At 46.7% G+C, this 21434-nt stretch overlaps 3 protein-coding genes across 3 annotated transcripts; 1 reads left to right on the top strand and 2 right to left on the bottom strand.

Annotated features, from left to right (window-relative positions):
• The first annotated feature begins 1027 nt into the window (after positions 1–1027).
• LOC109760833 (cytokinin riboside 5'-monophosphate phosphoribohydrolase LOG) lies at positions 1028–4950 on the top strand. The gene is made up of 7 exons (XM_020319638.4): positions 1028–1339; positions 1863–1960; positions 2559–2589; positions 3253–3352; positions 3470–3540; positions 4328–4471; positions 4564–4950. Exons 1-7 carry the CDS (start codon positions 1160–1162, stop codon positions 4663–4665), a joined length of 726 nt encoding a protein of 241 aa, XP_020175227.1. The 5' UTR covers positions 1028–1159; the 3' UTR covers positions 4666–4950.
• Positions 4951–8057: 3107 nt separating this feature from the next.
• On the bottom strand, positions 8058–11707 carry LOC109760832 (uncharacterized). Its single transcript, XM_020319636.4, has 10 exons — positions 11338–11707; positions 11169–11230; positions 10937–11080; positions 10420–10530; positions 10145–10340; positions 9534–9592; positions 9393–9445; positions 9101–9323; positions 8671–8779; positions 8058–8574 (listed from the first exon to the last, which is right to left on the bottom strand). The coding sequence occupies exons 1-10, from the start codon at positions 11621–11623 to the stop codon at positions 8315–8317; spliced, it is 1503 nt and encodes a 500-aa protein (XP_020175225.1). The 5' UTR covers positions 11624–11707; the 3' UTR covers positions 8058–8314.
• A 2591-nt stretch (positions 11708–14298) lies between these two features.
• Positions 14299–18245, bottom strand: LOC109760834 (splicing factor YJU2). Its single transcript, XM_020319639.4, has 8 exons — positions 17860–18245; positions 16809–16958; positions 16580–16714; positions 16401–16466; positions 16169–16234; positions 15984–16076; positions 15200–15281; positions 14299–14887 (listed from the first exon to the last, which is right to left on the bottom strand). The coding sequence occupies exons 1-8, from the start codon at positions 18055–18057 to the stop codon at positions 14673–14675; spliced, it is 1005 nt and encodes a 334-aa protein (XP_020175228.1). The 5' UTR covers positions 18058–18245; the 3' UTR covers positions 14299–14672.
• Positions 18246–21434: the final 3189 nt, after the last annotated feature.

Genomic DNA, 21434 nt, shown 5'->3' with positions numbered 1-21434 from the left:
CGAAGCTCGGTGTGGAGAGCGTTTTTTCCGAGCGTCGGTGTTGCTTTGGAAGAGCTGACGGGGGGAGTGCCAGATGTTGGCAGCGGTGGCGCCGTCGTGATCGAGCATGTTGAAGATCTCGGTGGTGATGCGGGTGTAGAACCACTGGACGATCGCGAGATCGTCTTTCAACCATTGCGGATCGTCGGGGCGGGGAAGATAGTTGGCGGCGACATGCGAGCGCAGGTTGCAGCGGTCGAGGTGGAGATCGAAGAGATGTCTCCAATGGTAGTAGTTGTGGGCGGCGAGATCAAGAACTATGAGGATGTAGGGGCTGACGTCGGAGATTGTGTCAGCAAGAGATATTGGTGCGGCGAGGATGGGTGCAGGGTAGTTTTGTGGAGCTATGGTGAGGGCCGAGAGAGAAGCGGCCGCGGCGTTGGCAGCCTTGGCGATGAGTGCGGCCCGGCGCTCGAAGTAGCCGGGCGGCGGCGGCGGCGGTGGCGTTGGCGGAGCCATACCCTAAACCCTGGGACCGGTATCTGATACCATGAAAGCTGAATAAAACTGTTGCTTATTGATGATTTGGTGCGGCATACAAGAGTATATAAGAGGATACAAATCGACTTGGGGTAGGGTACAAAACTGACTTAGACTAGAAGTCGTATACCATAATGACTACTCTAACATCTAGGACTAAAAAGTCCCTGAACCAAACACCCCCTTACTCTAACTGAACAAAAATTAGCACTAAATGTGGAAACTCAGCAAAGCCGCTAAATACCAAAGGGTTGGAAAGATCCCAAACAAATGAGACACAAATCCACGAAACTCTTTTCCCCTGCAAAAAAAAAGGTAGGAAACCCTTTTTCATATCATAAAATAAAAGAAGAAGAAACCAGAGAAAGAGAGAGAAAAGTAAACAGTACTCTCAGCAGTTGTGGGGAAGACAGGGCAGGCCCCAACAATGTTGGACCCACCAACCAACACCCATCCATCCATTCCTCTATAAATTGACGCCTCCCCCCACAACATCCGGCTCAACTCAGGTCTCCAAGTCACAACCCAGCCTCCCCTACCATCAGCACCTACCCGAAGCCAAGAAGCACCTTCCGCCCCTCCACCACCTGGCCGGCGAGAACCACCAGCCTTCCCGACCCCAACACCGACGGATCAGGCGATGGCAGTGGAGGCCATGGCAGAGAAGAACACCGGCGCCGGCGCCGGCGCGGCTGGCGGAGTAGCCCCGGAGAGCGGGGACAGGCGCTCCCGCTTCAGGCGGATCTGCGTCTACTGCGGCAGCGCCAAAGGCCGAAAGGCCAGCTACCAGGACGCCGCCGTCGAGCTCGGCAAGGAGCTGGTACTTGGTCTTTCTTCTCCCCCTCCCCCTGTCACGCTTACGCTCACGCTCACGCGCGTAAGGCTTGGCTCCATAGAAATACAATCTTTTCTTTTGGGTTTATAAATTTTGCGGCAACGGAAATCTTCTTCGATTTCCCTCGCCCCCACATGTTGGCCTTCTTGTTCGAGTTTGTTTGGGGATGGCACGTCACCAGCTTCTGCCTGCTGGCTGGCTGCTGAGCTGTAGAACGTCGTGGGGTGCACAGCGCACTGCATCTGCATCTGCATGGATCACGCCTGCCTGCATGATCATACCTCACGCACCACGCTGGTAACATAGTAGTAGCTCCATCACGCCTCACGCACCGCGCGCGCTGGACAAATCACAAATGGCACCACTAGAAGTTGCTGCATCCGTCATGGTCATGGTCATGGAAGACAATGATGGCTTGCTTGCTTCCCCCAAGGAACAATCTTTCATGTTTTGCTTATTTCAACACAATAAATCCCACCTTTAATTTGATTTCTTGTTTGCGTTGCAGGTGGAGAGGGGCATCGACCTGGTCTACGGAGGAGGCTCCATTGGGCTCATGGGCCTCGTCTCCCACGCAGTCCATGATGGAGGACGCCATGTGATTGGGTAAGTTTCTCTCTCTCTCTCTCTCTCTCTCTCTCTCTCTCTCTCTCTCGTGCTTGTTTGAACAGCATGCAGGTGCTCTATCTATCTATCTATCTTGTTTGATGAGTGGTGTTCCTGTGCGTGCATGCTTCCTGCTCCTTCTTTGTACGTATCAAGATGGCAGGCAGCCTTTGCTTTGGTTTGCTTTGATCTTGGGCCAGGGCCCAGGGCCAGAGGGGGCAGCAGTGGGAGGCATTTTGAATGCGTCTGGGTTCCATTCACAGGAGTGGAACCACCTTTTGGACTCGCTTCCGAAAGGCTCCTAGCCTGCATGCTCCAAATGGACTCCTCCTCCTCTTGGAGTGCCCCATCTCTCGTCCTCCCTCTAATTATTGCCTACTACTCCAGTACCACCAGTGCTCCATCTCTCTCTCTTCCCTATACATGCACAGCACGGTGCAGCTAGATTAGATGTGCTGTGCCTACACTAGGAGGAGTAGTGGGCATTGGTTTTGCCAGTTTCTTGCCATGGCAAAAAAGCTGTGGCCTTACTGTGTTTGACTGTTTTATGCTAAAAACTGACGTGTCTATCTGTTTGCTCTTCTCTTTTGTCTGGCAGGGTCATCCCCAAGTCCTTGATGCCCAGAGAGGTGAGCGATCCATCTCCTCTACTCTACTCCCCCATTTGCTTCATGTTTCTACTTTTACTCCGTTTTGCTAGGCGTGCGTGCGCGCGTGCCATATCCACTTCAATTCTCTCTGCATTTACGTTGCTCACATGAATATGGTGCGCCGGTCCAACGCCAATGCGTGCTCCCTTTTAAATGTACCACTACGACTATCAATTCAAAGCTACTGCCCCGCTTGCCTTGCCTTTGGACTTCACCGGATATGCAACCTACTCTAGCTGAACATAGTAATAACTTGAGTTTTTTACTACTACTACTAGTACTACCTAGCTGAACATAGGAGGAGTAGCACTTTTACTAACTGTCCTTGTTATTGTTATTGACCAAGGTACTAGTACTATTCACTATGGAGAAGTAGAACTGGTCCTTTTCTTGTTTATTTATTACTGTACTACTAGTACTATATGATGAGCTCATGCAGGTGCAGTACGTACCGTACAGAAATGTGTGTTCCGTGCTTTGCATGCAAATTAAAAACTTCCTTTCTTCTCAGGACCTTTTTCTTTCGTTGCATTTGCTAGTTTCAGTAGAGGGTTTTGAACAGATGATCTATTTCGAAGCTGAAATGCGCAACCATTGATAGTACTGCCTGCTTAATATTCCTGTCACTGCTTCAATCTTCAGGTCACTGGAGAGCCTGTTGGGGAAGTAAGAGCCGTCTCCGGCATGCACGAGAGGAAGGCCGAGATGGTTCGCTCTGCTGATGCCTTCATTGCCTTACCCGGTATGAGAGAATCTTATCTTAGTTGCTCCCAACATGGATGGATCTCCTGTCAAGTGTGATTTGAATCACTGGATTCTTCAATGAAAGATCTGAAAATCTGCATCTCTTGCACCACAGGTGGCTACGGGACTCTGGATGAGCTGCTCGAGGTCCTCACCTGGGCCCAACTTGGGATCCACAAGAAGCCGGTAACGACCAATTCTGATTCCTTGTAGCAGCATCAACAATTCGATCGCCTCAAAAGCTTAATTATATGCTCATGATTGCGCGATAGTTTAACCATCATACGTGCTGCCTGCATGTTTCCGAATCCCTTGCTTGTCTGATCTGGGCTATCCAGGCAATTAGTTTAGGCCAAAGTCGTTTAGGCCTTGATTGTGGCTCGGTGGTGCTCCCAGTCCCATCCCATGTGATTGGCTGGAAGCTTTCGCCATCTAGAGGATGGCAAATTATTGATCAATACTAGTAGTTTAAGCAGCCTAGCATCTCAGAGACCAACATATAAGTTTGGGGAGCATGCGATCCGCAATCTCCATTGTTTATATGTATTATTAGAATTTAGAATGATGTTTGGAGGATCTTGTGCCAGTCGGATTTACGTTGAAAAAGGAATGTATTGTTGGCATCTAAGGTAGACGACCGATCCACGAACCACAAGTTGTAGAGGAGTGGACGGTTTGAATAATCTCTTTAACTATAGTAACGAATGTCCTCCACTTCAATTCATCATATCTATCACTATTATTTGTGCTTGAGGGGCCCTACCAAATGTTGTATTCATGATATCTAGGTGGAACGGATCCATGTTAGTAGTATTTTTTGGGAAGAAATCTGTTATGCTGAATCTTAATGCTTAGATTCCCCTTTTACTATTCTCAATCAATACAGTATTACAGTACAGTAGTACTAGTACACATTAGCAGTAACCAGTAGGGGTTAACGACTGATCTCTTTTGGTGGACATTGACTGGGCAGATCGGGCTGCTGAACGTGGATGGGTTCTACAATTTCTTCCTGTCCTTCATCGACATGGCTGTGACCGAAGGATTCATACAGGAGGACGCGAGGCACCTCGTCATCTCAGCTCCAACCGCCAAGGAACTAGTTCTCAAGCTAGAGGTAATTATATACAGACCCAATCAATATTGTTACTGTTACGTGGCCACCGTCAGTCAGTGTGTTGACATGTACTAGTATGCATGAATTTGCAGGAGTATGTTCCGGACTATGAGATCGGGCTGGTGTGGGAGGATCAGGGCCAGATCACGCACGGCTTCGCGCCGGAGCTGGAGCCCGGCATTGCGTCGTCATGATACGATTCATCCTGGAAGCGTTTCTGAACTAAGTAACATCTGACCGTGCAAAAAAAAAAGGATGGGAGTGTGCTAGTCCTTGTCAGTCGTAGCTTTTGCCTGTCAGTGCCAGTGGCATGACAGTGTTAGCATTGAGTAGCAAGTAGTGGTGCGGTTAATGATGGCGTTCTTTTGGTCGTAGCTTAGGTAGAAGGAAGGAAAGGACTGCATGTACAAATGTGTTATGTAGGAGCAGCAGCAGATGTTTGTTCCTTAATTATCAATCAAGAATGGGAAAATTGGTCTCGCTCTGTGTGGATCTGTTTGCTTGCACGTGTGGGCCATGGACGATGTGCAAACAAATGATGATTCAAGTCGTAACGGAAGAAACGAACTGTTTGTAGGACAGTGCGTCCTAGACTAGATGAAGATGAAGGAGGAGGATCCGCGTCGTTGGTGGAAGGGGCACATCGTGCGTGCGCTTTTGGAAAGCGGGGGCTGTCGCCGTCGCGCGCACGAACCGCACGCACGTCGGCGATGGGACCTGTCTCTCCCGGCCCGTGCGGAGGCAGAGAAGAGGCACTGAGAGAGGTCCGTGTCGAGATCGTGTGTGTGTCGGCAAGGGACAGGCAGACACCGGTGGGCCTCGCGGCGGCGACAATGCGGCTCCCGCCCGTGGATGGATTGCCTGCCGCACGCGCTTCCTTCTTTCTTTCTTTCTTTCTCTTTCTTTCTTTCGGTTGAGACGCCGTTTTCTCTTGTCTTGCTCCTCCAAAGGCAGGAAGAATCTGCTGCTTGCTGCGGCCCATAAAAGGAGACTGACTTTGGCTGGACTGGCTAAGCTTTCAACTTCAACAGGCCGCCCTTCCTTAGTCTATGCGGCCAGTGCAGCAGGAATGGCCATGGGATGTGAAAGGAATGGCCATGTACGTCTTGTTTAGGCGCGCGCGCACGTACTACGTGATATAGTTTATTCAAGGAGTTCTCTTCATTCAGCATAGGATATGATTTTGGAGGGTAGGCTTAAGCCTATTGAAGCCCCCTAGTGGAATCGCCACTGGATACGTGCATATTCGTGCGGTTTCGTCGATGCTCTCTTTCTCTTCCGTTTCCACGCTTCAGGGGCATTTTCAGCACACGCTTTGCCGTCTTCGTTGCCTGTCTTCTGTCAATAATTGCCCATGTTGCTTTCTACCATCTTTCATTACACATCACCACACCAACTTTCACCTCAAAAAAAGAAAAAAATCACCACACCAACGCCCCTAAAAAAGAAGCAGCACCATCTTTACCGATCGACCTCACCCTGTCAGTCACCCACCCTTTCTCCATGGATTCCTTCCGATGCTTGTTGCTTCATCAACAAGTATTACTACTTGTGCTACTCAGGTACATTACATAGGCTACGTCAAATTCAGTAGACCGACCCTCCTGCGCCCCCCACCCCGCGGGCGGCCAGGAGGGAACCCTAGCCGCCGCCGCCGGGGCGCTCCCTCCTCCTCTCCTTCCTCCCTCGCCGCCGCCAGGGGATGCAGCCGGGCGAAGCGCGGCTGGCGCCGGCGGCGGCGGGGAGATCTCGTCCTCTCGCGCGGGGCCCTGATGCAGGACGGGGCGGCCGGGCTGGGGTGCGGCGCTGGCGGCGGGCGCTGCGGCGTGGCGGGGAGCCGGAGCTGCGGCGACGGCCTCTCTGGCTGCGCGACGGGCGTCGTGGTGGCGGAGCGTGCGGGGTGGCCGGTGGCGGCGGATGGTGCGGCAACGCAACTCCGCCAGATCTAGCCGTGTCGTGACGCGGGCTGCGGGCGGCGAGGACTGTGGACGGCGCCGTGGGGTCCGGCTTCCTCGGGCGCGGCGGCGGAGTGCGGCGACCGGTGTGTCGGATCTGAGGCAGCGGCCTCGCTGGTACGGACGGCGCTCCTCTGGCGGCAGGGAGTGCTCGTCGGTGAGGTAGGCCGGATCCCCTCGGCTGCGTGGGCAGCGAGGTCCCGGTGGGCGCTGGTCATGGCGCGGGGAGGTCCCGGTCTCCCCTCGTCGGATCGGAGGCGAGCTGGTCCGCTCGTCATGCATGACCTCCGGCCGGTCTGGATCTCCGGCGTGCTCGCGCCTGCTGATGTTGTGACTGGTTCGGAGGTGGCGGCAGGGTGCTTGGCCGGGGGAAACCCTTGGCCGCCGGTGGCGGTCACGGCGTCGATGGCATCCCGGACGCCATTCCCTCCTTGGTGGCGGCGCCGAGGCTAAACCTCCCCCCTTCCCCTGCGCCCGGGTGAAAACCCTAGCCCCGGTGGCTAAGCGGCGGCGGCGCCACAGCGTCGTTACCTTCTTGAAGGCGCCGACTTGGGCATGGGGATGTTGGGTGTGCATGGCGAGTCTGTCTGGTTCCTGGTGGCGGCCCATGTCTGGCCGTGTCTCCGATGGCGACCTCGCCCTTTCTCACCTTGTACTTGCCGTGGTGGAGCGGTACTTCATCTCACTCATTGATGGCGGCGGAGATCGGCGGCATGGCGCCGTGGAGGCTCGGCGTCCGATGTGCGGAGATGGACTCGCGCAGGAGGAGGTAGTTGTCTGGCGTCATGGTGACGTCGATGGCAGTAGTGGCCTTCACAAGGTAGAAGATTCAATATAATCTGAAGACGGACTTGTGGAAGATGGCGGCGACGACACGAGTGCGTCTGACCGGATTGTGCCCCAGACCCGGTATGTGGCTCGGCTGGGGCTTCCGGCTTTTGATGTTAGGTTTAGGTGAGTGGTTTGGGTAGTGGCCCAGCTAGCATCCCTACATCATATGGATAAGAGGAGCGGCATATGTTGCCAAGATGGTAGTTTCAGGTATATTGTTTGTAATACTTTGTAAGGTCCTCGAGAATAATTAATAAAGTGGCCGTATGCATCTTCCAGATGCAGAGGCCGGGGGTCATCCTCCTTTTCTAAAAAAAAAACTTGTGCTACTCATCATCAAAAATTCAAACAACTAATAAATCAAGTAAATGAAGCTAGCCTTCCTCCATCTCAGCTCTTCGTACCGCACTTTCCACTTCTTCACCTGCCGTGGATGGATTCCACGCTTGTTGGTGACCAGATCAACTCCCTCCCTGTGATTACCAGTGTGTGTTCTCTGAGACTACGTATGTTAGTACTGCTTTTTTTTAACAAGATGGCAAGTTGGAACAATGCAACCAGGGCGGCAGGTCCTTGTATCTTCTGCGACTGCTTTAGTCAGTATGTCAAACACCAAGAATTCCTTGTTTCTATCGAACATATACGTACTTGACTGCCAAAAATGCAGAGACTTTGAAAGTGGATGCACATACCTGGACAGCTTCGCGGTAATACATGGACCGGGCACCCAGCAAAACTTCACCAACAATGCAGCAAGAGACAGAGAAAATTCATACGACGACCCGCTGAAGACAACGCTGTAATTACATATACTTCTACTAGGACTAAGAGAATAACCCGATAACATTTGTATTCATCCTAGCACACGTTTTCAGGACTTGTTCCTCCAAGTAGCATACAAGAAAATAGCCCACCCAAATAAGCCTGGTCTGAACTCAACTCAACTGTCTACATCATCAGGTACAACAGGCAGGAATTGCAGAGAGTCTCGTTATTTTTATTAATTTTTCATCACTGGTTAACAGATTACACAAAGGAAGGGGATCACCGCTTTTCACTAGAATGGAACAGGCGAGCCTTGCTTCTTGTTGACAATGGCCATGGCCAGGTACCTGCTGCCCATGCCGATGGGCGTTTGGTCATCAGGCCCTTCCCAGAATGGGGCTTCTCCGTCTCCGACTAGACGCCAGTAGCCTGTCCTCAGAGACTCCGCCTGCTTCTCGTCACAGTTTTGCATAAGGGCTTCCACCCGGAAGTTGATACCAAGAGAACCCAACAACTGGGATTGAGTCATTGGCCCATGGACGGAGATATCATCTGCAAAGATAACAACAGACACAAGCCTGGTAAGAAATGCTTGCCATGCCATGAAAAGTACAAACAAGCAATAAGAGTTCATAATACAGTGCAAACCTGAAGCTTCCATGGCAGAGTGCTTGATTGCAGCAAAATCAACATAGGCACTGAGATCAGCAGACCCAGGGTCGTCTAATATGTGAACGAATTTGTGTTTGCGGATTGCCTGCATATATATCGTTGTTTACTTAATGTACATGTCATTTATTCAAGAGACTAGTTTATTGCTTACAGAATTGTTCGTAAAAGGACAGTCCATGAGATAATTCCTTGTGCAAGCACATTATATATAAAACCAAATACTGTACAAAACAAGGAATAGAATTTGGGTATCATGTGAGCACCAAAGACTAGCGAGTCTACTTTTAGCAATTTATTTATGTCGACAGAGACACAGGGGCAGGATTAGCTGGAGCTTTGTACACACTACGGTCAACAAGTTCTTCAGTTCAACTCAGGTGTAGCGAAACAATTTTAAAATGCAAACCTGAAGACTATCAGACACTATTCCATTTTTGCCATAGTCAATGATCAGAGCACCTCCACCATCTGAGCTAATTCGGTCTGCGATCTGTTCGGTAATCTCCATTGCTTTCGGGCAGACTTCAATCTGCTCAACCTTCTCGAGCTCCTCAGCACTAGCCCATTGACAACGTTTGGAGAGGAAAATTAAAGAGGCTGTAGGCTGCGGAGACAGAACAAAGCGAAACCTGCTACGAAGTAAGAATTACACATTTACTTAAGGTTAATAATACTTAACTAAGGTTTGTAAAACCTACGATGAGTCTCCTGCGAGATCCACCATCTTTTCACACCAGCCGCGTGACCCTTTCTGCAGGAAAAAATGGTTGTTCAGTAGAACGATTGCACAGTAATTAATCTTTAAGCGTGATAAAATCTGAAACAGACTGCTCACCAACCTGAAATTGATGGATTGGTAAAGCATCAAAGAATTCATGAGCAACAATTATGGTGGGGACTGCAGATAAGACACTTAAAAATAAGGCAAACAAGAGAAACCCCAAAAATATGTTTGAAAGACAAAAACTTGAAGATACATAAAGGCAACCCAGTTTCAGAATAAACCATACAACTTGCAGAAGAACACTAAGGCAGTCCAACAGAGAGATTACAAGCATCAGAAGCTAAAATGTTTAAGCATCGACATACACCAAATATCTAAGCCAGCAAGCAAATAAGCAATGGCAGCATAGGTGCTTGAAGATCATCCAACTAATTGGCAACATCATTAGCAAGTTGAGGATAATATATATTGTGCGATTGTGTCGCTTTCAAAAGGAAATCAACGATAGATCCGTCTATTTTTGGTCCATGTCATTATGTACTTTAGCACATTCTTTACCACAACAAATGAATCAGACCATACTAATTCCACAAATCTCATGGTATGGTTAAAAGATGAATGACAGTATAAGAGTTTATCATACAAGTGCCTAGATGATATCCACAGTTATACCATAGAGGTTAAGTACTTAGAAACATGAAATTTGTAGCTGAAAGAGCCCCTTACATCCTGAAGGAACCTGTACGAGGGAGGCGTGCCAATAAACAGGGGCTCCACAAAGCTTGCTAACTGTCCTTTTTTCATCACCAACAGATTCATCTTCACATTTCAGAGTATTGTACTGCACCTTTTGCAATGTAGGGCTACATTCTACCAAGTTAATGTTGAGCGCCTTAGTGAAATTAACAAACTTTGCTGAGCCCTATTGAAATGGACATATGCATTAAGAAACAGGACAGTAGAAGTTCGACAAAGGAGAGACACAAGCAAGAAAACCATACACGAAGTAAATCTGCCAAGAGAGTTCCTCGTCCTGGGCCAAGCTCAATCAAATTCACCTTCTCTGGTTTCCCCATTTGCTCCCACAGACACATCGCCCACACACCAATCAGCTGAGGCAAAGCAGCAAAACATTATTTACTCTTATCTCATAAGCCATAGCATAACATCAACCAATCGAGTAAATCAACCACTGGTCAAATTAAATTCACCATACGAATATAAAACACTTAATACGATTCTGAATACCATATTTCCAATAATACTATAGTGGTGCAGCAAAAATGATGTGCAATGGAAGTGCACAAACATAAAAAATTACAATGCCTCACAACCATTCATAAATATCACGTGGTGTATCGTTGCATTGTTATACATGAAACAGATGGTCCATCTCTCTGCCATCACTGAATTTCCAAGTGTGGCACATTACATGATTCTAATACATGTACTCGCAAAAAAAAAGAAGATTCTAATACCTGAATGCTGGAAGACAAACAGCTAGGGAGCACCACTTACCTCTCCAAACATCTGGCTGACCTCTGGTGAGGTGATGAAATCCCCAGACTCCCCAAACACATCGCGATTCATGTAGTACCCAGACTGTGGGTTTGTAAGCACCTCCTCCATGTACTCAGCTATGCTGATCGGCCCACTCCGGAACTAACCTTCCAGTGACAACCGAATCACATTTCCACATTGCAAGCAATGGAGATTAAAGACTAATAATGGAGGGGGGGACCATCGATACCTTTATGATGCTCTTAAGGTGCTTGACAAGGTCAGAGTCCGACGACGGCTCGTGAGAGTGCTCTGCCGCATAGACCAAATGTGCATAATAAGAAACACTAAACCCCCAATGTGCATGCGCGTAGCATGTGAAAAAATGTGAATGTGTATGAAAGTAAGAGGGGTGCAACCTGGGGGGCTGTATAGACCGGCGCGGTCCACAGAAATGCTGAGCCTGGCGCCGGAATCGCTTGATGATCCCTGGAGCTTGTCATCCTCCGCCTCATCGTCGCGGGCACCGACGGAGGACGGTGGCGGCGGGGACGTCGGCGTGGACGAGAAGCGCGCGAGGAAGGAGGAGGAGGAGGATATGTAAGGAGGGAGGCTCTGACGCGTGGATGAGCCGGCTCCCCCACTGCAGCCGGTGAGGCGAGGGGCCAGGCGGCGGAGCAGAGCGGCGGCTGGGCTCCGAAGCATCTCGACGGCGAGACAGAGGGAGTAGCTGAAGTGCTGGTGGGTTGGGCCAGAGAGGGGGTAGGACGACGACGGGTTTCACTCGAAAGCCCAATGAGCCTGGCCGGGCTAGCACTTTTTGATTACCCTATATCCCTCAAAAGAAAACATGAAAAACTAACGCCCACACATGTGGCCGTTTGTACATCGTCCACACGTCTTCATCATCATTTATTTTGCCACGTATGAACAGGTGACATCAACAGAATTTTTTTTGGTTTTCAGCTTAAAAATATGTTATCTCCTAATTAAAAAACGAATTAAAAATCCATTTTCACCATTAAATCTGACTCGACGAGATCTTCAAAACTAGACCCTATGTTGATATGTTTCGACGAAAAAAATTTGCCCAAAAATTGCCATGATGTTTACACTGTAGTTGCCATAGTGCTTAAACTAAAGTTGCCATATGGCAAATTTAGTTTGTAGATCATGGCAAATTTAGTTTTTTGATGATGGCAATTCCAGTACTTTGACCATGAAAATATTTTTTTATATGAACCATGGCAATTTTAAGTGCATGTATCATGGCAATTTTAGTTTATGGTGCATGGCAAGTCTAGTTTCTTAATTCCCAATTTTATAATATGTCAAAATTACTTTTAAATGTAGAAGAAAATAGCTGAAACATATCACGGCGACTTCAGTGTAAACATCATGGCAATTCATGTGCAATAGATACGGCAATTTTTAACAAAAAAAAATCGTCGAAATATATTAATATGAGATCTAGTTTCGAAGATCTCGTCGCGAGGCATTTAATGGTGAAAACGGATCTTCAGTCGGATTTTTCATTTAAGAATTAAAACATTTTAAAACCAGAAATCCAAAAAGATTTCCAAATGCATGCATGCGATGACATGAAGTAGTCCGTGTGTTATAGAGTGTGTGGGCGGATTTGGCTCCCACCACACGTGTGGGCGTTAGCGTTGTCCAAAGAAAAAATTGATTACCCTATGGCTGCTGCTAGGCGCAACCGTGAGTCGACCGGACGAGCGCCTGGCCGGTCGCCTCCATGCCATCACATTAGGATAAGGGTAATCTTTTTTTAACATAGTACACAATACAAACGTAAGTGCTCATATATATACATACGTACATACACTCACCTATATGAACGCACACACGCATATCCTATCTCTATGAGTACCTCCAAGAGACTGAAGCGGTATATCATCTTGAGATTTTAAGAAGTCACCGTAGGCGCCTCGTAGTCGACGGAAACGTCTCCTCCCACTAAATGCACATCGCAAAAAATCCTAAAATAAATCCAGGATAAATGCGAGCACCAGGATTTGAACCTCGATGGGCTACCACTGTCCTTCTAACCATCAAACCACAAGACCGTTGAAACGTGTAGCATGATTGGTTTGCTACCAATATTTGATACGCCAAATGTTGGCATTGCCTAATATTGACAATACCAAGACTTGCCAAAAATTAGCAACTTTATGTGAGATAGGCAAGACAACTTGGTAACCGACCAATAAGTAGTCAATATTTGGCACAATACTAAACATTGGTATGCCCATTTTTGACACCAAACCAATTATGCTCGTGCCCCCTCGTGTTGTCTTCATCTTGCACCCTCCCTGCCAGGCGCAGCTAACCCTCCATCCACGCACGAGCGGAGGCAATCGCCTCGCGCAGCTTGCGTTTGGCAGGGTCACAGCTCACGCCGGTTGCAGCATAACGGCCCTCTGGTCGTCGTTGCAAGCACATGTTGCCATGTCTCGTATCCTCGTACTCATATTGATGTGTCAGTGTCGCCGTATCGGTGCGTCATAGATAAAAATATAGGGTTGATGTTCCTTCCGATCAAGCAGCGAAGCAGATGCTCATCCAATGCGCCCCGTCCATCCTCTGAGAAGAGTCCCTTCACTGCAGGACACGGATGAGTGATTAATGTTATGGTTTGACATGTCCAAACACACGAGTTGGATGGGGCGCTGGTGCCTCAACTCACCGGGTCTGGGACGAAGCATTGTGCCTTCCTGCTCCACCCGATGAGCTCGGTGTTTGCGGTGCGTCACGATGACGAGCGTCGGCTCATGCTCGGCTCGGCTCCTCACAATGCCCTCTCTACCAGCAGCCTATACTAGCAGCATGGACGCTCTTGTGCGGCTCGGCGGGGTGCGCTGCCGAGGATCTAATTCTACGGTTGGCCGCTCGTGCTCGCCCGCATCCACACAAGAAACCCTGCTATGGAAGACGATCATCGAGGCTTGACCCCCAAGCTGGTGGACCACTTTGTATTTGGTTGCCCGTTTGCCGGCGCGATTGTGGGGTCAGACTTCTGTTTGCAATCTGCACCTCTTTGATGTCTCATTGATGGAAGCACCGAAATGCCGTCGTCTTTAAAGGGCGTGCCCCCTCCCTCTCCTCAAGTGTCGTAGCGAGGATGCGTGTTGTGGCGTGGGAGGCTGCCGACGGATCAGCGTTGCCATGTATAGTAGAACAGTTGGCTTCGTGCCTTGCTGCTCCTCCGTCGGTTTGGGGTGACTGTTGGTGCTCTCTGCCTCTCTCTGCTGCCCCTGTGATGCAATCTCTGATGTCGAAGAAAAAAATTGCACAGAAAAATCGACTCGCGGTCATAGGACGAAGACATTAATAGAGATGGTAGTGATGCATCCATAATCTCAATTTCAAAAAAAATAATAAAAAAATCAATTTTGAAACAAAATCTGAATTTGTTAATGTTACAAATTTATCCCAAACACAACTCTATCTGGAGTCTAAACTATTACTTTAGTTGCCATAGGTTTCAACACGGCGGACTTACAGTTGGCAGCAGAGATTTTGCGAGAGAAGACAATTTACAGACTTAGACCAACACATCCGTGTTAGTCCATTACTAGCGTTCAGAGTTGTAACCGCCTCCTAGGAGGCTTGTAACCATAACCCCCCCCCCCCCCCCCCCCCACCCACCCCCTTCAAAGCAATGAAACCCAAGCTCTCTTGCGTTTTCTCGAAAAAAACTAACACATCCGTGTTCCAGGGGTTTGCCTTGTCTTCAGTCATCACTTTCATCGCTATCATCATACTGGCAGAGGGACTGAAGAACATTGGTCTTCTCTACTGAAGCTTCATTTTTGTTCTCAGCAGCCGGTGCTTTGCCGTTATCTTGGACGGCATCAGTTTCCGTCTTCTGTTTCTTCTGAGGATTTGCACCAGCGGGCTTTGGTTTTACTATGAATTTGGGCATCTTAGATGCCAAGCTCTTGTTTCCTGTAGAGCAATGTTTAAATGTAAGCAACACATTTGTTTTCAAAATGAAACACTGTTTGATCACATAAAAAGAAAATAGCACAAGTAAAAATAGAGGCAAATAGCGACATAAAACAAGGTTGACATTGGTAATCCATGATAAAATATAGCGATGGCCAAAATAGGCTGCGTGATACGTGAAACAGGATCAAGGTCAGCGCATAAGCATTGAAATAGCAAGTTCTAAAATATGGAATTCTCGGATTCTGCATGTGCCCTTAACAATATTAGTGATACAGTGAAAAAACAAGGTGAACGCATATGAGTGTCTACCTTCTTTGTTGGCACTCTCAGGTCCATTAGCTTTGGTCAAGACATCTGTTGGGTTCGTCATTGATTCAGAAGATTCATTAATCTACATAAAAAGTAGGAACTATCAGCTCACTAAACAAACGAGTTCAAGAGACGTCGAACTGAAAACTGCAAATACATGAACATACTCATGGCAAGGAGAGAAGTAATATCCTCCACATAGAAAAACTGCATAATATCTTCCATAGAAATTGCTACAATGACTCGATGAGGGCTACTCCAGAAGACCATAACACCATTAGATTTATGACAATGTTTGATATAAGTTCTATACTACACGTTGCTCAATGACCAGCATTTACTCTTGTAAAAGGATTTGAGCTCGAAATGTCTTCCTCCGTTAATCTCAACTGTTGCTATATCTAATGCAAACTGAAAGCATCCTAGAGAAACTACAACAAACACTTCACAGAAGACGATAATTTTGGTAATTTCAAATTCAGTCATTAGCTAGCTTACACTTTGAACAAATCTATATAAAAGCAGCATATTTACAGCTTACTTATCAAGAAGAGGAATCTCAAACTGTTTCAAATAGAATAAGTGCGCACAAATGATAAATGGCATGTTTTGATGTTGTACCTGATGGCTGCTTTATCAGGTCAGCTAGTTTCGAAATAACAAATTAAATTCAAGCTAATGGTCTACAGTGATCTTTCAACAATCGATACTTAAGGCCACAGAACATACAATATGAAATAGAAACAGAAAAGAAAAGGAAGAAAAAAAAAAGTGAGACAAGTACCTTTGACGTGACACTTGACTGTCCTGGTATACCAAAATTGTCATCATCGTCGTCATCATCGTCTTCGATCCGTTTAACATAATCTTTCGAGTTCTGCAATAACCAACAGTATGACAGGGTAAGAAAAAAATTCAAATACAAGTTTGCACATGCAGGTACATATGAAAGTTGACATAGAGGATTACTCTGAAAGTGATTGATTTGATGAGTTCTTCGTCTTCTTCATCTAATTCTGCTACTGTTTTTCCCTCCTGTAACCACACACAAAATGGCCAATATTAAAGAAAAGATTTTAAGAAAATGATGCCACAGGACCACCATGCCATAAGCAAAATAACCTACATATTACCCAAATGTGAAACGCTACACGTGAAACTTTTATCAATTATACAGAAAACAAAGTTTGTGAGATCTTGCCTTTTGATGAGCGGAATGCTTCAAAATTTCAAGCATCTGGTCAACGGAGACTCCAGCATGTCTAGACTGTAAGCAGCACAATAAAACGATGTCAGTAGTCAGTAAAGTCAAAATTTCATGTGCATGTACAAGTACAGGTTAACTGAACTTAAGAGATTGGCAAGATGCCCAGATCATACCTTCATCGACCGCATCTCTTCTAAAGCAGCAAGTATGTCCATGTCTTGCTTTGAATCCATTGCTCTGTTCTCCAGTGCTCTCATTGCATCACCCATCTCCTCCGCTTCTCGCTTCCTCTTCTCTTTATCCACAACCTGAACAATTGAAAATAAATCACTATGATTAAATGGAAGCTCAAGCTGGTCAAAAGATAAAAGCTGCGCTCAGAATTTGCCCTATATCACTCACCTCATCCTCTTCACGCCAAGGTTCAAAATTACGACTAGCCCCAGATTCTACCGTGTAGTCTGAATTCTGAGGGTCTGTTTTGAAGGTAATCTCAGCTGAGCACCTAGTACACTTGAAGTAAAATCTAAATATTTGTATGCCCAAGTAAGTCTGCACATAGAGAAAAATAATCACATTAGCATGGATTTCAATTGTATCAATATCAATAAAGAAAATAAGCATCGCCGATATGGAGATACAATTCAATAATTCCATGCCTTGGATAACATGATAGAAGATTATGCTTCCCCGTATAGTGATGAACCCCGGATTCCAGTAATGGTTGTAAATTCGATTCGACACTCTCGGAATAACAGTTAAACTGCATTATAGCAATAATATAGTGCAGGGCACTTCAAGATGAAATGTAAGTTATTAACTTTGTATGCGCCCATGAACTTTGTGCTGCATGCCGATGAAGATTACAGTACTCCCTCCATTCCCTTATACAAGGCCACAAACTCAAATAACAGGTACCAAGGTAAAATTTAATGACTGCTTTGCAAGCCTACTTTTCTTCTAATTAACTGGGATTATTAATACGCCCGCATGCATGCAAGAAAGGAATGAGAAGGAAGTAGTACAGTGCCATTATGACTAAATGCATGCAAGTATTAAACAAGTTGGTAGTACGAGAAAACATCATTAATTTTTGCCTGGATTACTGTTACTGGCCTTGTATAGATGCAAAATGTATTTTTCATAGTGGCCTTGTATAAGGGAATGGAGGGAGTATTAAAAATGAAAGCAGACAATTTGATTTGAGTAGTTTGTTTCACTAGCAACAGCTCTATACAACTCGGATCACTGAATTATAGCTGTTTGGTTCTGCGCAGACTGGAACAAGCATCAACGGGCAAACAGTACGTTAAAATTGATAGTACCGTTCACAAATTGGAGCGTCAATCGACTCAATTTGTGCAATTCGAGCCCACCACGACGCTAGGGTAAAATAATTAAGCCTAGGTATCACGACAAACGGACGGGTGGGGGCGCGGCGGCGCGTGCGTACCTCGCCGATGCAGTCCTCCTTGCGCGAGTTGAATTTGGTGCCCTTGTAGATGTAGGTGCCGCAGGTGCCACACCGGATGCTCATGGGAAGCATCATGCGCACCTTGATCTGCTGGTTCTTAGGCTGCTTCCGCCGCGGGATCTTCGCCGGGTCGAAGTCCGGCGGGTAGTACTTGTTCAGCACCTTCCGCTCACCCATCGCGCCGCCGCCGGAAAGCTAGCCGGACCACTAGGTTGGACGCGCCGGAGAGGAGGGAGGAGCGGGCCGGTCGTTTCGGGGGCGGCGGGTCGCAAAGGCGGGGAGTTTGGGTTGCGCCCGTTTCGGCGTGATTTTTTTTTGGAAAATCATGGGAGCTTTATTCAAACAAAAGAGCTCCTGGGATCATCAGCCATCAGGCTACTGATCAGAAACGAGGGTTCAAAGTCGAGCCAACTCCCGGTCATCATCAATGAGCTGGCACGCTAAGCATAAAGGTGGGCCGGGATATTAGCTGACCTGTATACATGTTGAATAACAAAGAAATCAAAAGACAAAGCATGCTCTCCAATCTCTACAAGTAAAGGGGCCACAACCGAACGAGAGTTGTGGCGAGTGTTCCAGAGATTCACAATCTCCGGGCAGTCTGTCGGGGGAAATCGACACCTGTGGGATCACTGGAATCCCTTCTACGGTTGGCGGGCGCGGAGTTGTGCAAAGAGCGGGTCTGACAGGGAGCACACGGATCGTTTACCCAGATTCGGGCCGCGGAGGTGCGTAATACCCTAGTCCTGCTTTGGTGGATGTATTCAAGTGTTCTTGTGTTCTTGAGCTAGCTACGGGGTGCAACTTGCCCAAAAGACCCGAATCCTTCTCCTGGTCGCCTCGGGCCTCCTTTTATAGGAAAAAGGGGTTGCCACAGTGGCACACAGGAGGTGGAAGGTCTACAGTGGATGAGTCTATTCTCTGGCATCGTCGGACAAACGCATTTAATGCGCTGCCGACATGCACCCCTCGCTTTATTGGGGACGGCAAGGAAGCACGTCCCAGCTGTCGCCTGCTACCTCTTGAGCACTGCGTTGGTTTCCCTTGAAGAGGAAAGGGTGATGCAGTAAAGTAGTGTAAGTATTTCCCTTGGTTTTTGAGAACCAATGTATCAATCCAGTAGGAGATCACGCACGAGTCCCTCGCACCTACACAAACAAATAAGAACCTCGCAACCAACACGATAAAGGGGTTGCCAATCCCTCAACGGTCACTTACGAGAGTGAGATTTGATAGATATGATAAGATAATATTTTTGGTATTTTTATGATAAAGAGAAATAAAGATGCAAAGTAAAATAAAAGGCAAAAGAAATAACTAAGTGCTGGAAGATTAATATGATGGAAAATAGACCCGGGGGCCATAGGTTTCACTAGTGGCTTCTCTCAAGAGCATAAGTATTACGATGGGTGAACAAATTACTGTTGAGCAATTGATAGAATTGAGCATAGTTATGACCATATATAGGTATGATCATGTATATAGGCATCACGTCCGTGACAAGTAGACCGACTCCTGCCTGCATCTACTACTATTACTCCACACATCGACCGCTATCCAGCATGCATCTAGAGTATTAAGTTCATAAGATCAGAGTAACGTTTTAAGCAAGATGACATGATGTAGAGGGACAAACTCATGCAATATGATATAAACCCCATCTTGTTATCCTCGATGGCAACAATACAATACGTGCCTTGCTGCCCCTGCTGTCACTGGGAAAGGACACCGCAAGATTGAACCCAAAGCTAAGCACTTCTCCCATTGCAAGAAAGATCAATCTAGTAGGCCAAACCAAACTGATAATTCAAAGAGACTTGCAAAGATAACCAATCATACATAAAAAAATTCAGAGGAGATTCAAATATTGTTCATAGATAAACTTGATCATAAACCCACAATTCATCGGTCTCAACAAACACACCGCAAAAGAAGATTACATCGAATAGATCTCCACGAGAATCGTGGAGAACTTTGTGTTGAGATCCAAAGAGAGAGAAGAAGCCATCTAGTTAATAAATATGGACCCGAAGGTCTGAGGTAAACTACTCACACATCATCGGAGAGGCTATGGTGTTGATGTAGAAGCCCTCCGTGATCGATGCCCCCTCCGGCGGAGCTCCGGAAAAGGCCCCAAGATGGGATCTCACGGGTACAGAAGGTTGCGACGGTGGAATTAGGTTTTTGGCTCCGTATCTGATAGTTTGGGGGTACGTAGGTATATATAGGAGGAAGAAGTACGTCGGTGGAGCAACATGGGCCCCACGAGGGTGGAGGGCGCACCCAGGGGGGTAGGCGTGCCCCCCTGCCTCGTGCTCTCCTCGTTGATTTCTTGACGTGGACTCCAAGTCCTCTGGATCACGTTTGTTCCGAAAATCACGTTCCCGAAGGTTTCATTCCGTTTGGACTTCGTTTGATATTATTTTTCTGCGAAACACTGAAATAGGCAAAAAAACAGCAATTTGGGCTGGGCCTCCAGTTAATAGGTTAGTCCCAAAAATAATATAAAAGTGTATAATAAAGCCCATTAACATGCAAAACAGAATATGATATAGCATGGAACAATAAAAAATTATAGATACGTTGGAGACGTATCAAGCATCCCCAAGCTTAATTCCTGCTCGTCCTCGAGTAGGTAAATGATAAAAACAGAATTTTTGATGTGGAATGCTACTTAGCATAATTTTCAATGTAATTCTCTTAATTGTGGTATGAATATTCAGATCCAAAAGATTCAAGACAAAAGTTTAATATCGACATAAAAATAATAATACTTCAAGCATACTAACTAAGCAATTATGTCTTCTCAAAATAACATGGCCAAAGAAAGTTATCCCTACAAAATCATATAGTCTGGCTATGCTCTATCTTCACCACACAAAGTATTTAAATCATGCACAACCCCGATGACAAGCCAAGCAATTGTTTCATACTTTTGGTGTTCTCAAACTTTTTCAATCTTCACGCAATACATGAGCATGAGCCATGGATATAGCACTATATGTGGAATAGAATGGTGGTTGTGGAGAAGACAAAAAAGGAGAAGATAGTCTCACATCAACTAGGTGTATCAACGGGCTATGGAGATGCCCATCAATAGATATCAATGTGAGTGAGTAGGGATTGCCATGCAACGGATGCACTAGAGCTATAAGTATATGAAAGCTCAACAAAAGAAACTAAGTGGGTGTGCATCCAACTCGCTTGCTCACGAAGACCTAGGGCATTTTGAGGAAGCCCATCATTGGAATATACAAGCCAAGTGCTACAATGAAAAATTCCCACTAGTATATGAAAGTGATATCATAGGAGACTCTCTATCATGAAGATCATGGTGCTACTTTGAAGCACAAGTGTGGTAAAAGGATAGTAGCATTGTCCCTTCTCTCTTTTTCTCTCATTTTTTTATTTGTTTGGGCCTTTTTCTCTTTTTTTATGGCCTCTTTTTTTTCTTTTTCTTTTTCCGTCCGGAGTCTCATCCCGACTTGTGGGGAAATCATAGTCTCCATCATCCTTTCCTCACTTGGGACAATGCTCTAAAAATGTTGATCATC

Source organism: Aegilops tauschii, chromosome 3 (genome assembly GCF_002575655.3).
Source record: "Aegilops tauschii subsp. strangulata cultivar AL8/78 chromosome 3, Aet v6.0, whole genome shotgun sequence".
Lineage (NCBI taxonomy): Eukaryota > Viridiplantae > Streptophyta > Magnoliopsida > Poales > Poaceae > Aegilops > Aegilops tauschii.
This window is presented reverse-complemented; position numbering and strand designations above follow the sequence as displayed.

Coding starts and splice junctions, on each gene's coding strand:
- LOC109760832 (XM_020319636.4), bottom strand. CDS start 11,623: ATGCTTCGGAGCCCAGCCGCCGCTCTGCTCCGCCGCCTGGCCCCTCGC. Junction 11,081..11,168: donor ACCTTAAGAGCATCATAAAG/GTATCGATGGTC, acceptor CTGGAAGGTTAG/TTCCGGAGTGGGCCGATCAG. Junction 8,575..8,670: donor CTCTGCCATGGAAGCTTCAG/GTTTGCACTGTA, acceptor TTATCTTTGCAG/ATGATATCTCCGTCCATGGG.
- LOC109760834 (XM_020319639.4), bottom strand. CDS start 18,057: ATGGGTGAGCGGAAGGTGCTGAACAAGTACTACCCGCCGGACTTCGAC. Junction 16,467..16,579: donor AAGAGATGCGGTCGATGAAG/GTATGATCTGGG, acceptor TGCTGCTTACAG/TCTAGACATGCTGGAGTCTC. Junction 14,888..15,199: donor TGAGAGTGCCAACAAAGAAG/GTAGACACTCAT, acceptor ATTGCTCTACAG/GAAACAAGAGCTTGGCATCT.
- LOC109760833 (XM_020319638.4), top strand. CDS start 1,160: ATGGCAGTGGAGGCCATGGCAGAGAAGAACACCGGCGCCGGCGCCGGC. Junction 1,340..1,862: donor TCGAGCTCGGCAAGGAGCTG/GTACTTGGTCTT, acceptor TTTGCGTTGCAG/GTGGAGAGGGGCATCGACCT. Junction 2,590..3,252: donor AGTCCTTGATGCCCAGAGAG/GTGAGCGATCCA, acceptor TTCAATCTTCAG/GTCACTGGAGAGCCTGTTGG.